This window comes from Chrysochloris asiatica, unplaced genomic scaffold (genome assembly GCF_000296735.1).
Source record: "Chrysochloris asiatica unplaced genomic scaffold, ChrAsi1.0 scaffold00008, whole genome shotgun sequence".
In the NCBI taxonomy this organism is placed as follows: Eukaryota; Metazoa; Chordata; class Mammalia; order Afrosoricida; family Chrysochloridae; genus Chrysochloris; species Chrysochloris asiatica.
Window position 1 is genome coordinate 34,011,791 of NW_006408526.1, and position 18,031 is coordinate 34,029,821.

Here is an 18,031-nt window from a genome sequence, read left to right on the forward strand (position 1 = left end):
TGTTTATTCTGAGCCTACCTAAATTGGTATGTAAATACATTACCCTTAAGAAATTGACTTTAGATTTTTCAACGTGTGATCAAATGCACTGTTTAGAAGTTTGTGTATTTCTTTAAAAAAGACATTTTTTTTTTTAACCATTCATATAGCTTGTTTCATTACATTGATTATCATCCCCTCCATATATCATCAGTTAACAGTGTTTCTCTCTATCCTCTTTAGCTTTTTTTGGGTTTTTCTTTTTTTTTTTTTAATGGGTTATTGTTGTTAAGTGCGATCGAGTCAGGTCTGACTCAGCAACCATGTGTAGGATTTTTGAGAGGCAGCTGGTGGGCTTGAACCACCGACCTTGTGGTTAGAAGTCCAGAGCTTATCCTACAGTGCCACACATCCAAAATAATGTTTGGCTTCTCTTTAAGGTTTAGTTTTGATAAGCTTTGTGTTTTTGTTTTGTTTTGTTTTGTTTTTTGTATTCTGAGTATATTAAAGGGTGTTTCTTTTTCCTTTCCCTTTCATATTTTGGGTTCTCTTTACACTTCTGCAGCTGGCAGGACCTAATCTGTCGGATGGCTGCCTCAGTGAAAGAACAATCCATTAAGCCAATTCCATTGCCACAGTCACCACCTTGCGAGTGAGTGTTTCCTTTGCAGTTTGGTGGGACTTACTTTGTATTTTTGGTTAGTAAAGGAGTAGACAATTGATGTTGCGATGATGTCTAAGCACCTCATGAAGCTGAAAGATTGTTTTCTATGTCCTTCAGAGGAGACAATGATGAAGAAGAACCTTCAAAATTAAAAGTGGAACATCATGGCATTTCAGTCACAGGCCTGCAGAGTCCAGGTAAACTCTTCCATTCAGTTTACCTGAAAGAATGTAACTTGTCTTTTAAACTGCAAAGAAACCTTCATAACTCTCCTTTTGGTTTATGTAGATTCTGGCTTCACATTAAGTTTATCAGACTTTACTGTGAGCCTTCTGTCACCCTGAGTGCTGTATGGTTTACTTAACAGACTCTGTAGTTCACGCGGTTATGTGTTTTTTTCCCCCAAATATTTCCTGAATGCTCTGTGTTAAAAGTTTAAAAGTTTTGTTAAGATAAAGTCTATTTTTTCTTCTATTGAACAGACAGAGATTTGGGGTTAGAGTCTCCTTTAATATCATCAAAACGTCAGTCTCATTCACTCATTAGCTCTGGGAAATCGAAGGTTGACGACCTCCTTGTTGCTGAGAGACAGTTTGCAAAGGAGCAGCATGCAGATGGGACTGTAAAGGAAGTTGGATTAAATTATCAAATCACAATTCCAGACCCACATCTTCCTGTCTCAGAAGAACGGTGGGCGTTGGATGCACTAAGGAATTGTAAGTTTTATTCACAAAGTGATGTAATATCGTTTCCAGACATTTAGGGAGAATCCAAAGAAGTGTAAGTTTTGATTTTTCCCTGTAAGAAGTTAGTTAGTAAGATATTCTAGATAGTGGTCTGGGCATGAGGCGAACAGGTTTTGGACTAGAGTGGTATCAGAAGGAATTCAAAATGATGATTTGCTTGGATGGGAGGGCTGAGGAAACGAAACATTCAAAGACACTTCAGTATTCTTGTGAAAAATAAGAGGCAGAAAAGAGCCCTCCCACCCCCTTTTCATCCCCACCTCAGACACTCTTTCTTTCTCTTTATTTTTTTGCCAGAGAGTATGGGCTCAGTTTTAAAACATGTTGTAATTAAGAGAAAGAATGACATGACATTTAAGAGAGGCCATGACTAGCAAAAAGGTTAAGAGTTTTAGGATTAGAACTCTGAAGAGAAGTGAGGGAGAGATTAGAAAAGAGAAAGTATGAGTATTAAAGCCATAAGACTTCCTAGAATCTCTGAGGAGCTTGTACAATATGGGTGGACCAGAATGACAACTGGAAGGGAAAAACATATGGGTTGACACCCTACTAGAAACGTAATCATCCGCTTAGAAAACAAGGGCAGTGTGTGTGTTGCATAGCAACCAGACCTCTTGACAGAGTCGGAAACTGCAGTCAGTGCCCCCACTGATAGATGATGACTGAATGCATCACTCTGAATGTGTGTTGCTCTCCACAGCCTGGCAGTAATCCCATCTCCCACGTCAGGCTCCTGAAGGGACTCAATATTAACTATTCAGAGTCTCCCATTCCAGTTCTTTGACTGTAATTTTTCCTGTTCTACTTATTGTTCTGCTTTACTCAAATTTTAAAACTTCAGATCTGTTCCGGTCTCATTTTGTTGGCCATGAATCAACTGTTTTGAACCAGTTAAGACCCCTGGTAGAAATTATGCCAGTGATGCAAATAGGAAATGGGTCAAGTTACTCAAAACCTAATTTACTTTAAATTATCTTAGTTTGACATTATCATAATGATTTCTGATGGTTTGACTAACATTGTCTGACTATTTTCAAAACACTGATAGATATTTCCTCATTCTTTGAAATTACACATGCTACTGGACTATGAACCTTAAGGTCAGCAGTCCAAACCCACCAGCTGCTCCTTGGAAACCCTGTACAGGGTCACTGAGTCAGGATAGACTCACCAACACTTCACAGAACAAACAACTAGATTACGCTGAAGATCTTTACTAGTCTAGTTTAACGTTAAAACGTCTTTAGAAAATGGTGCTTTATTTCATTTTTCAGAGCAAAACAGTGATTGTATAAGATGAATATTTGATCATAATACTGTTATAAAGATATTTGTTTTTGAGGTATAAATTAGTAATTCAACTAAATTAATTCTGGCAGTTGGAATTAACTAACAGTAGTGAATGTGCTTTCTCTCCCCCGCCCCCTTCCTAAACCTTTCAGTGGGTTTGTTGAAGCAGTTGCTGGTACAACAGCTAGGTTTGACTGAGAGGAACACTCAGGAAGACTGGCAGCAGTTCCCAAGATCTAGGACAGCCTCTCAAGGGATACAGGCAGACAGTGGAATCCAGAACTCTGAAAATATCAAGACCTGTCATTCTGGTGAAGGGCAAATGCCTTTTAGAACTGGAACTGGTGACATTTCCGATTGTTGCAGTCCAAGGACTTTACCTGAATCTTCTGCTCCATGGGATTCAGTGGTACTGGCATCCCAAGACAGCCAGACTAGTAATATTGTAGCCATGGACCACATGATTATGACCCCAGAGATGCCTACTACTGAGCCCGAAGGGGGTCTTGATGAGAGTGGAGAGCACTTTTTTGATGCCCGTGAAGCCCATAGTGATGATAATCCATCAGAAGCAGATGGAACCACTAAAAAGGAAGAGAAAGAGGTTAATTCACGAATCTCAGGCAAGTTATTTTCCCATTTAAAATTTAATTTTGATTGTTATTAGATGCCCTGTATGCTGGAATGGATGTTAGTCTGGTATCATAGTATGTGCTTGTGTGTGTGTGCGCACATGGGCTCATGCAACAGTTACTGGGTTTATTCTGTGCCAGATCCTATTCTAAGTGCGGGAAGATACAGGAGTGAATAAAACATAGAAAAATCCCTATTCTCATGAAGCTTATGTACTAGTAAGAGAAAGACGAATGGTAAACAAGTAAACAGACAAATAGATGTTGTATAATAAGAAGTATTAGAAAGAAAGATGAGCCATACCAGGGGGACAGAAAGGAATAGGGGCAGGGAGGATGCTATTTGTGACAATATCAGGGAGAAAGCCTCTGATGAGGTGACATTTGAGCAGAGACCTGGGTGAAGTGAAAGAACAAGCCCTGTGGACACTTGGGAACAGAGCATCCCAGCAGAGAGAAGAGAGTTTGCAAAGGCTGTGCCCAAGAATAAGCTCCTTATGGTTAAGGGATTCGCTGGGTGGAGGGAGAAAATGGTCAGAGATGGACTGCAGAGTATGTAGCCAGGGATGTGGTAGGGAAATCCTGTAAGGGCTTTGTAGTTTTCAGCTTTTGACTTTAAAAATACTAACATTAAATTGATGAATCTCTATCTAGCTATCTAGGTATATGTGTGAATGTATTGTTGTTGTTGTTGTTAAGTGCCGTGGAGTTGGTTCTGACTCATAGCAGTTTTCAAAAAGCTGCTGGTGGATTTGAACTGCTGACCATGCAGTTCAAACCGACATTGCAGTCGAGTGCTTATGCTATAGTGCCACATATGGGAGAGAAATGAGGCTGTCTGCTCCTATAAAGATTTACAGTTTTGGAAACCCTGTGTAGGGCTGTAGATTTGTATGCTGCTTTGGTCACTATTCATGAGTGTTGCTGATCTAGTGCACGATGGGATGAGACTTATGATCTCTCATTAGGTTTTCAGTAGTGGAAGTTTGTCAAGTGTATCACTGGGCCTTAGTATGAGTTGGAATCAACTCGATGGCAGTGAGTACATATGATATTTAATTATTCAGGAATTGCCTTGAAATTTTGGAAATTTTAGTTTTAAGGTGAAGTAAAATACATTTAAAACTAAACTTGAAAATTAAGGAGTTAATGGCTTGTCCCTGATTATTCACCTTTTTTTTTCCCGTTTATTTACCTTTGTGAATAAGGAGTCCTGGTGTGGTGCCGAGGGTTAAAACACTGGACTGCAAGGTCAGTTCACACCGCAGGGTCAGCAGCTCAATCTCACCAGTTGTTCCTCGGAAACCCTATACAAGGAACTGACTCGACAGCACTTAATAACAATAACAATTCACCTTTAAACTTGTCAGCAAACGACCCTGACTTGATTACAGTACTAATCTCCTCACACTGTTCCATCCCCGTCCACAGGAAACTATTTCATCCTTGATGGCTATGAAGCCGTGCAGGAGAGCTCCACAGATGAGGAGCTTGTCTCCTCTCTTACCCTGCAACCCATGACAGGCATCCCCTCTGCGGACTCAACCTACCAGCAGCAGCATTCTCCTGAGAATGCTCATTCTGATGGGCCAAACTCCCCTTTCACCCCAGAATTCCTGGTCCAGCAGCGCTGGGGAGTTACGGAGGATTGCTGCTTTGAGATCCAGAGCCCCTCTTTTGCAGATTCACAAAGCCAGATCATGGAATACATTCGTAAAATAGAGGCTGACCTGGAACACTTAAAGGTACCTGAAGTTTAAACATCCTTATGACTTGATTATGAAAACGACATTTGGCCAAGGCGAAGTAGAGAATGACAGAAATGCTGATGTCAGTAAACTTGTTCAGGTTCTCTGTTTGTGAGCTTCTCTGATCACTACCCTTAAGTAGTGTTGTTAGCTGCCGTTGAGTCTGTCCTCAACTCATCGTGACCCCATAGATGTACATTGTAGCACAGCAGGATCAGACACCGAAAATAGGGGTTTCGGTTGCTGCTTTTTTGCCAGTAAATCTCTCAGACTTTCTTTTACCTGGATAAAAAGCTGACGTCAGCATTGTTGATCTGATTACAAATCACAAGTACAGAAAAATCTATAACCCTATATATTTTTTATGGGTTGGTTTCCAAGTTTAAGAACCTAAATATATTTGGATTGTTGGCAGGACTCCGTGAGAAGATGCAAACAATAGTCAGAGATAGATGGGGTTTGTGTGGTTATGAATCTAGGCCAGGAAATGCTATGACTTGCCATAACCTATTAATTATCTGTGAATCATTAGGTGATGGTGATGGTTTCCCAGAAGCTATGACAGATAGAAATTGGCTTCAGTGACTCTCATAATCTAAAAATCAGGACATGAACAGGATCTTGTAAATTGGCAATTGAAGATGGTGCTATTTTAGCCACTATTTTTAAATTGACTTGTATAGCAATTTCTGAGAAAATTACCCTATTTTAAAGTTTGCCATCAGTAGTCACAGCTGTTAGAACCCAAACATTGTTTCCTTACATTTCATTATATTTTAGTAAATAGGTAGTTAGAGGTGTTAGGGACAGAATTAAAGTCTGATGTGCCTTAGTTTTTCTTTTAACTTTATATGATAGATTTTCCCCTTATTTCATATAATTATAGGGATGTAGCATCATCCTGTGGCTGAGATGAGATGAAATATCTAAAAAGAAATGGTGGGCAGGTCCTTTCTATTATAGTTCAAGCCACATGATGTTGGACTAGTATCAGGACCACTTCTGGGGGTGAGAAAATCACCTTTTACGGTTGCCCCTTCCTCATTTTGATTTTTACATCAGAAAGTTTTAAGTTATTCATTGAAGAGAGAAATTAATGAAAGGAATAAAATTCATTATTTCCCCCACTGTCAAAATTTCTAACAATGTTAATACTGAAATTTGGAAGCATATATCCATAATATTTTTTTAAAGCTTCCTTTACTGTTTTCAAAAGTTGTTTTTCTTTTTTACAATCAACTTTAAATGAAAACCATATGGATTTTATTTTACAGAAGGTGGAAGAAAGTTACACCGTTCTTTGCCAAAGGCTGGCTGAATCAGCCCTCACAGACAGGCACTCAGGTATGTGAAAAGTGCATTCTAGAATCTAGAATTTTCCTGCTTGAACAGTACATTGAATGGAATGATTTATTATTATTGAAAGTGAAAGCTTTTTGAGATTCCATTTCTTTTCTGTCTTGGGGAAAAAAAAAAGCTTGTTTCTAAACATAGTAGCTTATACAGAGGTTGTCTGCTGACTCTCTGTTTTTCTTGAAGAGCAACGGCGGTTGTCAGTTCCCATGCCACTGCCTCTTTCTTCTTTCTCTCACTCTCCCTTCTCAAAAGCAGAAGGTAGAGTAGTGGTCAGTCTAGGAAATTTTAGGCTTCACTTGGTACTCATGGGACTTCCTGGTAACAGAAGATTCGTCTCCTCAGGTCTTACGGAACTTTGGGGACTTTCCTTGACTGTAAATGGATCTGTATCGTTCAAGACAGTTTCTACTCATTTGCTCACCTACTTTCAGATGGAGCTGTTCTGATTTAGAAACAAAGATACAACTATCCCCATATATATCATAAATATTCCTTACAGTGTTCATGTGTTCTTTACTCTTAATTTGATCTCCACCTATCTTTTTTTTTTCTCTCAGATAAAAGTTAGAGTGCGTGCCTGGAGGGACTGAAGGTTGTTGGATTTTGCGCATCGGCATTGTATCACCACCTCCAGCTCCAGTGTGGACCCAGAGAGAGTGTGACAGAGTACCTGCCTGTGAACCACCTGGGGTTAGCTGTGCCCCAGTGTGCCCAAAGCGGGACTAGTTCTTCACAGTCTGGCAGCTGCACTCGTCTGTCAGTGAGGGAATAGCCATTCTCTCATTCTTCTCTCCTCACTGTTGAAAATTCATTTTAATTCAGAACAAAAACCAAATGTATAGAGCTTTGGGTGTAGGATATGAAATTGTACTTAGACTTAAGACAAAGAAAAAAGAATCAGATGTATTTATTTGACTTCATTCCGTATTTGAAAGCACATATTAATTTTAATTTTGCCTTGTTTTGTTTTTAATTGAGTAGTGAGAGGTTTTAGCCCCTTGTATTTAGTACGCCCAAGGATCAGCTGCTTCTGAAGCAGAGAGTTCTGGATGGGGTTTAGGAGGTTGGGTAGAGAAGATGTAAGAATGGGGAAGGAGAGTCCTTTTGCCTTCATTAAACTATTCTGTGCTCTCTGCTGTACAGTAAGCTGCTTCCTGAGGGTCACATCGCAGGCATAGTGTGCTGGGCGGCTCTTAGGTACAGAGAACTTGAGAGCTGTGTGCTGCCCAGGTGCTCAGAGAATAGGGCCCCCCACAAGGCAAGCACCTCTTCTCTGTAGCTGGGATCAACTCCCAATAACCGGAATCCTCAGTGTACTGAATAGCCAGGCACTTGAAAATGGGTATGTTTCCTTCTATTATCTTCTTTCCTATTGAGGGTTGGGATTTGGGAGGGAGAGGAAAGCAAATTTTATTTTCTTGACTATAAATTTGTTATTCTTGGTATTGTTTCATTTTTACAATTTACGCTGTAGAGTTTGACATGTGTATAAAATTATCCCTGCGGACTGAGCAGGAAGTAAAAACAAACAAATGGAAATGCTTCTGATGGGTTGCTAAGAAAGGGTGGGATGGGAGTGGGTAAAGAGTTTGGGAAGGTTATCTACCTGAATCACTACTGAGTTAAACCATGGCTCTCATTAGCCACGGGTACTGCTGATTATAAGGCCAGTAAAATTTTAGTACCTGGAGGTTTGACTCTATTTTTTTGCACTGATGGTGCCAAAGGGCTCTCTGAGTAAAAAGAAAGAGCCAAGGGTGGAATGGAGAGAGAGAGGTAGAAAAGGCAGAGCTGCTTAAACCTGCTCTAGAAACACTTTCTCTGCCTTCACTGCTAGAGCTCTTTCCACACTGGTGCATGGCTGACCTTCAGAACTGCAGATCAGAACATACACTGGAAACTGCAGGCAAGGTATTGATAACTGTCTGCTCTGAAAGAATGACAGGATTGGCAGCACCCTACAGAAAGTCAATGTTTCAGATTTGTAACTTGAGAACTCTTTCAGTTATGTTGGCTTTATATGGTTTTCTTTGTGCATCAGGTATATATGTTTTGGAATATTTTTTGCCAACTAAAACCAAATCATTTGTCAAACCTGTAAATTCTGCTAACATACAAAGTGTATCCACTGCTCACTTCTTTCACTACTGCCCTCTGTGATGTTTATTCTTCCCCGCAAATTTTTTTAAATCACAAATAGTAAAGATTTCTCACTATTTTTATTAACACCACTACATCTTAACAAGCTCATTTATGTCCAGATTGCTGCTTCTGTCTTCTAAAAACTGATGTTTTCAGATAGATCCCCTTGGATCTTTCGACCTCATCCATAAACTAGAATTGTTTTTGTAAGTTGTAGATCAAGCATAACTTATAAATCAGAATGAAATTAGAAATTGTAGAAGGAGAAGCTAATATGGTAAAGCTTGAAACCTTTCTGAATTTCTTAGATGAAACAGGTAGAAACCAAATGGTTTTACTGTGCTGTGCTGCTGGACATCATGTAGTTACTCCCAACTTAGCAGGGTTACACCCATAGCCACTTGACACTAATACCATCATCTGGCAATTAATCAGGAGAAAGGTAAATATAATACAACTTTCATCTTAACTTCAGACACTACAGGGTAATTACTTAATTCTATAGCGCTTAATTAAGAAGTTCAGGTAAGCAAAGTTTTCGTTCCTCTTAGCTCAGCAAGTAACTTGACCTTAGCTTTTCTTTTTGTGCAGTTCAGCCTCCCCTTGGAGCAATAACAAGGCTAGCAGGGAAAGTGCTTTGACCATAGATAGCTCTAATACTTCAAACTAAATTCATATCTTATTTATTTTTTTAAACATGAAGCTCCAATATGAAGTTTAATTTTGAAAAGACCCCAAAATTTTAAGAATCTTTTCATCTTGGCCTCTCACATCTTTCATTGCATATTGGCCATTGTAGTCACATCCATTTTTACTTTGAGGGTTCTATCTGCCTTCCAGGATGATGACATTCATCACTTGTCCTGTCTTTGAATGAGACCTGTTACTCTGTTAATCTCAAAGACACATGACTAGAACTTGGAATCTCCTTCCGTTTACTGAAAGACACATGGATGGTGGACACAGCAACCCTCCCAGAGCAAGAGGAGCTGGGTGTTAGCTAGTGAGTGACCTGCTGTGATGCTGTGCTTGCTCTTGTGGACTTAATGGCTCCTCTGCTAGAAGTGGCCAATTACATTCTGAGTGCCTCCTTCCTCTTCAGAGAATGGAGTTAATCAAGGCAAATCAGTGAGCCCCTAAAGTGTTATAATTTTAAATCATGATTACTGCCCTAGAAGCCATATGTTTTGCATACTTTAAGATCAGCTAACTTGAACTGCTTGTGTTATCTTGGCTTTTAGGGCCTAAAATGTAACTATTTATTATATGCTAATAAATAGCTTTTTCCCCCCAACATAACTAGAACTGTTAGAAAAAAAAGAAGTCCCCTTTTAAAGAGTTTTTCAAAATAATTTGTTTGTTTTGGGGGGGCATGGCTAATGTCATAGTAGAGGAGAAAAGTCCATTTCTAGAAGCTAAAGAAAAGGATTTTGCTTTCAGTGAGTTTTCTTTTAATTGGATACTTAGTTGGGATACTTGGTGTACTGCATGGGCCCTACATATTTTATATTGGAAACTCTTGTCTCTGAAGTTGATGTATGATTCTATTCTGAGCTACGAAGGCTTTGGTTACTATTTCCTTCCGTAGATGCCACATAGGGCGCCATTCAGAACTGTGTGCAGAGGACCTAAAAAGGCAAAAATTCGTAGGACCTTTCACTCAACTTTCTGCTGGCTGATTTTCTCTCCCATCCCCCTGCCCCATATTACAGTTTTGTTTTGTAAATCAATTTTTTTCTCCTGACTTTTCTATCCCTTTAAAAATTGATCTGAAAAAATGGTTCTTTCTTTGAGAAAAGAGTTCCTTTTTTTCCTAGTCCCTTTTGCCTCTTCCACTGGTACTGATGGTTTTGATATTAAATCAGTTAAAAAATAAAAGTACCTCCTAGAAGGAAGCCCTCTTCCATTTCCAGGTGCCAACTGCTAAGCAGATATACTGCAAAAATGGTAACTGTATTGTGCACACTGTTGGGAATTTTAAATAAGTCTCTGCCTATTAGAACGTTTTATTTTCCTTGTTCACCATACAATCATGTACTCTTTAACAGAAATTGCTTTTTGAAAAATAAATCTGGAACTATCTTTAAAAAGAAATCTTTATTAATAGTCATGTATTTTTACTGATCACATTTTGAAATGCCTAAAAGACTTTATTGTTCTAATTATCCAGATGTACCTTTGTAAAATAGCTTTTATGAATTAGCTGATTAAGGCTGTATGTTTCTGGAACAAAATACTGGTCATCTAAAAACTTTTCTGTTTTCTGGGGTGCGGGAAAATAGAAAATGAGAGTTCAAAATATTAAATAAGTTTTAAAAGGAACCAAAATGTGTATTCTTGTTTATTTAATTTTCTCAATGCTCGTTATATTTGACAGTTGAGGAGCAGTGGAAGCCTTAACTGCAGTTAATCCCATTGGTGGTGACTTTCAAACATCTTCCTGATTAATTACATCATCTTTACTAGTGAGAGTAGACAGTTAACCTCAGTAATTTATAAACCTCAACAAAACAAAACCACTAGCAAGCTGAGACTGGTAAACCCCTAGGGACTAGGGCAGCTTTTGTGATTCACTTTTAAAGGTTTACTGCTATGCTAAATAAAAAAAAGAATAGGAAAACAAAGTCTTTATTATTATTCCTGTCTCCTAATCATTCCTATACTATGTGGTTGTTGTTGTTAAGTTACAGAGGCATAATGACTATGTATGGGGTTTCAGAGGAACAGCTGGTGGGTCTGAACCACCTTCCTTGTGGTTCTGAAGTTCAGTGCTTATCCTAGAAGCCACATCAGGATACCAATTTAACCCACAAAGTTCACTGAGTTTTGGTCTTTTCTTTAGGTTGTTTTTGAAATATGCACATAATTTATTCTTGGGGTGTTATAGTTTTGAGTCATTCACAGGGCACATTTGACTGCCATATCTAAAAGGCATAATAATACTTACTGTTTTAAGGATCTTTTAGTTGAACTTTTTAAAATATAAAGGATATTCAATGTGCTTTACTGAATTAACTTCACCTGTTTGGACTCTTCACTCTGTTTACAAACATAACTTACATACATGTCTGGTAAAACAAATAAATACCTATTCCACTCTACTTGATCCTAGAATAGCCATTTGGTGGTAAAAATAAAGAAAATAAAGCACTGTAAATTCATTCACATTAGCAGCGTCTCAACTTTTTGCTGTCCTCTTTCAATCCAAATGGCCGGTTCAGCACCAGTTTAATGCCAAACTGAAAGAAAGAGGTTGCATCCTGATGAAAAAGTTGCTTTTCATTTGAGCATGTTGGATGGTGTAAAATATTACAAATTAATAGTTGGATGAAGGAGTCTCTGGGCAAATTACTGAATGATGCAGAAAGCATAAAAAGAAGATGGAAGGAATACACAGAGTCACTGTACAAAAATGAAATGTTAATGTTCAACCATTTTAAGAGGTAGCATATGATCAAGAGCCAGTGATACTGAAGGAAGAAGTCCAAGTTGCACTGAAGGAACTGGCAAAGAACAAGGCACCAGGAATTGATGGAATAAAAACGGAAATCTTTCAAGAAAGTGAGGCAGCACTGGAGACACTCACTCATCTATGCCAAGAAAGGAAGACAACTAACTATCTGGCCAATTGATTGGAAGAGATCCATATTTGTCCCCATTCCTAAGAGAGGTGACCCAACAGAATGCGGAAATCATCGGACAGTATCTTTGGTATCCCATGCGAGTAAAGTTTTACTAAAGGTAATACAGAAACAACTACAAGCATACATTGACAGAGAACTTCCAGAGGTTCAAGCTAGATTCAGAAGAGGCCAAGGAACAAGGGATATCATTGCTGATGTCCAGTGGATCTTGGCTGAAAGTAGAGAATACCAGAAAGATGTTTACCTGTACTTTATTGACTACTCAAAGGCTTTCGATTGTGTGGATCATGAAAAGCTATGGACAACATTGTGAATTATAAGTATTCCTGAACACTGATTGTGCTCATGAGGAATCTGTACCTGGACCGATAAGCAGTTGTTCGAACAGAACATGGGAACACTGAATGGTTTAAAATTAAGAAAGGTGTGTGACAGGGTTGTATTCTTTCATCATACTTATTCAACCTGTATGCTGAGCAAATTATCTGAGAAGCTGGGTTCTATGAAGAAAAACGTGGCATCAGGATTGGAGGAAGACTCATTAACAACCTGTGGTATGCAGATGATACAACCTTGCTTGCTGAAAGTGAAGAGGACTTAAAACATTTACTGATGAAGATTAAAGAGCACAGCCTTCGGTATGCATTACATCTCAATGTAAAGAAAACAAAAATCCTCACCACTGGACCAATAAACAACATTGTTATCAATGGAGAAAAGATTGAAGTTGTCAAGGACTTCATTCTTCCTGGACAACTAGCAACACTCACAGAAGCAGCAGTCAAGAAATCAAATGACTTATTGCATTAGACAAATCTGCTGTACAAGACCTTTTTTAAAGTGTTCAAGAGCAAAGATATCAGCTTGAGTATTAAGGTGCGCCTGACCCAAGACATGGTATTTTCAATAGCCTCATATGCATGCGAAAGCTGGACAGTGAATAAGGAAGACTGTAGAAGAACTGATGCTTTTGTGTTATGGTGTTGGAGGAGAATATTGAAAGTGCCATGGGCAGCCAGAGTGCTTCTTGGAGGCCAGGATGGCCAAACTTCATCTCTCATACTTCGGTCATATTGTCAGGAGACCAGTTGCTAGAGAAGGATATCAAGTTTGGTAGGGTGGAGGGTCAGAGAAAAAGAGGAAGATCCCCCAGCGAGATGGATTGATTGGCAGAGTGACAGCATCAATGGGCTCAAGTGTGGCAATGATAGTGAGGTTGGCCCAGGAACAGGCAGTGCTTCGTTCTGCTGTGCATAAGGTTTCTATGAGTTGTTACCAACTTGATGGCACCTAACAACAAATGTGATGGTCGAGTCCTGGTGTGGCACTGTGGGATAATGCACTAGACTGCAAAGTTTGTTTAAGCTGCAAAGTCAGTGGTTCAAGCTCACCAGTCACTGCTTGGATACTTTATACTGGGTCGAAACCAGCTCAGCAACACTTAACAACAACAACAATACAATGGCGGTGTCTTGGTGTGTCTCTGCAGGATAGTGCACTAGACTGCAAGGTCAATTTGAATCGAAGGTTGGAGGTTCAAACCCACCAGCCGCTCCTCAGAAATCCTATACAGGGTCGCTATGGGTTGGAAGTGACTCAGTGGCACTAAACAACAGTGTGATGGCCAGAAGTGCAGTTGCCTTGGCAGGACCAGACCAAATGATTTTGAGGGCCTTATATGGCCTGTGGGCCAGATGTTCTCCACCCCTGATTTAAGACTTTCTTTACAACATTTGAGGAGTTCTGGTGACACAGTGGGTATGCACTTAGCTGCTAATCAAAAGGTCAGAGATTTGAACCCACCAGCTGCTCTGTGGGAAAAAGATGTGTCATTATGCTTTCGTAGATAGTTACAGCCTTAGAAACTCAATGAGACAGTTCTACTCTGTCCAACAGGGTCATGATGAGTTGGAATCAGCTCGACGGCAGTGGATTTGGGTTGTTTTTTTATATTTATTCCAGGGTGTTCCTGTCTTTGCACATGTGATAGGGTGGAGTTATGTGACCACGTCCTTTTCAGTGGCACTAATTAAGGTGTAAATCTTTTCTAAATTTTTGGAAAAGTATCTCTGCAAACAAATGTTTTCTACTGCACTGTGATTATTAAAGACACAGAGTGTAGCAGTTCTAGACCTTTCTTCTCTCAAGATCCCTTTGTATTAAAAATTGTTGAAGACCTGATTTTCATGTATATCGATATGTACCTTACTAGAAATTAAAATGAGAAAACTTGGAAGCATTGTTAATTCATTTGAAAATAATAGAAAATGTCACATGTTAATGTAAATTACATTTTAATGAAAAATCCCTGTATTCCCCACAGTAAACATTTACTGAGATTTTTATAGTTTTTCAGATCTCTTTTAATGTCTGGTTTAATAGATGACAGCTGGATTATCACAGCTGCTTCTTTATACAATCTAGTGTGATACATTGTTTTGATTGAAGTACATGCAACAAATCCAGCTTCACATAAATGTAAATCTAGAAGAGGGAGGAGTATTTTAATAGTCTTTAAAGATAATTTTGCTGCTACACCGAAATTTGCAAAGTGGCAGTTTCTTAAAGGATTATTTCAATATGAAATCTGAAACCAAATCAATGAATGTTTTCTACTCTGTTGCAGTAAAGCCCAGCAGTCTGTTCTAGAGTTGAAGTGTGTCAAGGATGAGACCTTTTACCTATGCATGGGTTTGTAGACCCTGCATTAGTCATTTGGAAAATCTTGGTTCACTGAGTTATACAGGTCTTCCAAAGCGATGACACATTCTTTAAACAATATTTTAACAAGCACATTTGCTAATATCACCAATCTCATCAGAAAATTCTCATAACAGTGGGTACAAATTTTCCATAATTCTAACTTTCGCTCTAGAGCTTGAATTTTATCATTGGCAACAAATACTGACAGTTGTTTTCCTGGAACTGACAGGATCACTTTTTTTCATTAGTGAGAAAATCTCTGCCAAATACCCAAATCTGAATCTCTGTTGCCTACCAGTCATTTTTTTTCCCCAAGTAAAAATGGTCTTCCTTGAAAGAAAACTTACTTAGCTCTCAATGCAAACAATTATGCAAGTACTTTTCCTTGAGTCACAAACAGAGATGGTTCGTGCATAGTTTCCATTTCATCACACAGGATATTAAAAGATATGTACTCAAGTATGGAGATTTAATCAAATTATTAATTTTTACTGTTTCAACAAGGGTATTTGTAAGTGACACTGGTATTGTTTGTATTGCAAGCAAGCGTTAGATTGATTTGTGCCGAGCTGCCAGAAGTTTGAGGTCCGTTGCTTTTGTGTCATCAGTGCAAACGTTAGCATGGGGAAAAGCAAATGAGATCTTAGTAGTGTGATGACAACGGTTTTGACCTCCTAGACCCCCTGAATGAGTGCTGAGGATCCCCGCCCCCAAAGTTTTGCAGGCCACATTTTAATAACTTGGTATAGTGAGAAGAGCTCAAATTTTAACAATTCAATCCAGCTGTTCTACTTAACTTGCTGTTTGATTTAAGCAGGTTACCCTCTAGGTTTCCATTTTATCATCTATAAAATAGTGCCAACAATACTTAACCCCACAGAGTTGTCGTGAGATTTAATTAAATGAGAAATCACCAAACATGTGGTTGATATCTACCAAGCTTTTTTCTTCTTCTTTCATTCAGGGATCTGGACAATTAAAGTAGAAGAGAAGTATGACTAATGAATTTAGAAGATGTAAACCTCTTTTGGTAACATAGTGGTTATAATACTTTTGTATGTCTAAACCCTAGGCTCTTAGGTATTATGTGTGTGTCTATAGGTTTATGTTCCTTTTTCACAATATCAGCTGGCTGATCTCAGTAATTCTAGACTTGTTTAGCCCAATTAATCTTCTAAATGTAAAGGAAAAAAGGAAGCTGCACATTTGCTTTAGTAAGTCTTTGTTTTAAAGAAGCCTATTTATTGGACTTGTACTCTCTTGGTGCTACTGTTATCAGGGGGTGTGTTAGAGTGATGTTGAATATTCCAGAAACTTCAGTCATCGTGTGTAACTATAGTGATTTTTATCTTGCTGGGGACCTCCTTTCATATATAATGTGCTGATACTACTTGGGTTTACCTTCCAGTTAAAACTAGATCTTGGTAGTTTTGAAATATGCTTAATCTCAAAATATACAAGGCTGCTTACATTATTTTAAATTATAATCAAAGACTGAATTATATTGTGTTTAATGAGAGGTTGTGCTTTGTCTTCCTAAAAATGCCTCAATTTGCCATGTTTACTGCACTGCAGAGAATAAATGCTCTTCATATGCAGCTCATAATATACCCTTACTTACCAACATGGTTAGGTTCCAAAGACCATGTTGTTATGTGAAAATGGAGGATGACCATGTTAGATACAAAAAGACGGGATAATTATACCATTACATAACTGCCCAATTTCGTCGTTACAGAACTGTCAAACCACCCAGGATCATGGCCTAGGCGAGTTGGCACAAAATCTTCACTATCTGAGCCAGTGTTCCTCTCGCCTTGCATCATTACTGCCAGACATACACTATCAGATATTACTGCCAGACATATGCCATCAGTGTAGATTTTTAACTATTGTCATAAATGCAAATTGTCAGCTACTGAGAGAGTGGATAGACGAGGAGTAAGTGTAGTGCTTTGAGACCTTTCTTGAGGTCCCCTAGAGCCAGCCTGAAGTCCAGTGTATGGCGAGAGATCTCCATCTCTTCCTCTGCAAAGGAGAAGGCATACATATCAAGGAAGCAAGACCAAACTGAGCATTGTCTAGTCTGTGCTCTGACATTAGCTTGTGTTCTAACCCAGAACAAGTCATTTATTGTATCTGGGCTTCAGTGTTCTCATTGTACAATGAGGAAGTTGGACAGTAGTTCTAAGGTTCCTCTGACTCTGATACAGCACAGGAACATGGAGCCAGAGCTTACTGCTGGCTTGCTGACTTGTCTCAGGTAAGTTTTATCCTTTCCTCACCTTGTATGTTGCTTTGTGTATGAGTATAATTTTAATATCACCCCTAGGAGTCTGTCCTTGGAAAATTCCTTTCTTCTATTCTTTGGATTATTTATCTTCTGCTCGCTTACTCTAGTTCAATATTACCTGCAGAGTGATGAATTCTAATTTTAATTTCGTCATAAGTCCTACTCTCACTGACACATTAAAAGAAAATTTCAGACTTCAGAGGAAGATCTGTCATTCCTGATTTGGAGGAGACTGGTTGAGATTTGGCTGACGAGAGGCTGACAGATGTGATCTCCCTTCCAGCTCCTGTTGTGAGTGATGGCCTGTTCTGAAATGTTTATGAAATTTGTAGACTTTTTAAAAGTTGAGTCCCTGGGAGCTAGCTGGATTGATTCTTTAGCAAGCAAATGTACCATCCGAGAAACTGGTCCAGCCAACAAGAATTACTTCCAAAGGCCTTGGAAGCTTTGTGTAATCAAATATTTACAAACTTAACAGCTAACGTGAAAGGAAAAGATGTGGGGCAAAACTTCCTATGTCTTTCCACTTAATTAGAAGTAAAAGACTCAAGTATTGTCTCTTTTTTCCTTTTAGAAATTGGTCTTTCGGAGATAAATTCTACCCTGGTTGGGATTGCTACAATCCCTACAGAGCCTAGTGCTTGCTTCCTTTGGGGATATTTGTACTCTAATAGAAGTATGTGTATGAATATAAGTATGATTGACTTATATTCTTAATATCTTTTTCTTTTCACGGAAGTTCTAAGCTAAACAGTTAAGGCCGAGTTTGTCTAGTAGGTATATTTCTATCTTGGGCCAGAATGGTTTGACAAAAGTGACTGAAAAGTTACTTTG

General features: G+C 38.8%; 1 protein-coding gene across 1 annotated transcript in view; it reads left to right on the top strand.

The window, feature by feature from the left end:
• ARHGEF12 (Rho guanine nucleotide exchange factor (GEF) 12) overlaps positions 1-7,141 on the top strand; it is a 190,371-nt gene extending 183,230 nt beyond the window's left edge. The window contains exons 34-40 of the mRNA XM_006833994.1: positions 545-631; positions 761-840; positions 1,126-1,359; positions 2,832-3,302; positions 4,743-5,056; positions 6,334-6,403; positions 6,984-7,141. Coding sequence (XP_006834057.1) covers positions 545-631; positions 761-840; positions 1,126-1,359; positions 2,832-3,302; positions 4,743-5,056; positions 6,334-6,403; positions 6,984-7,141 — 1,414 coding nt within the window. The remainder of the gene's footprint in view (positions 1-544; positions 632-760; positions 841-1,125; positions 1,360-2,831; positions 3,303-4,742; positions 5,057-6,333; positions 6,404-6,983) is intronic.
• Positions 7,142-18,031: the final 10,890 nt, after the last annotated feature.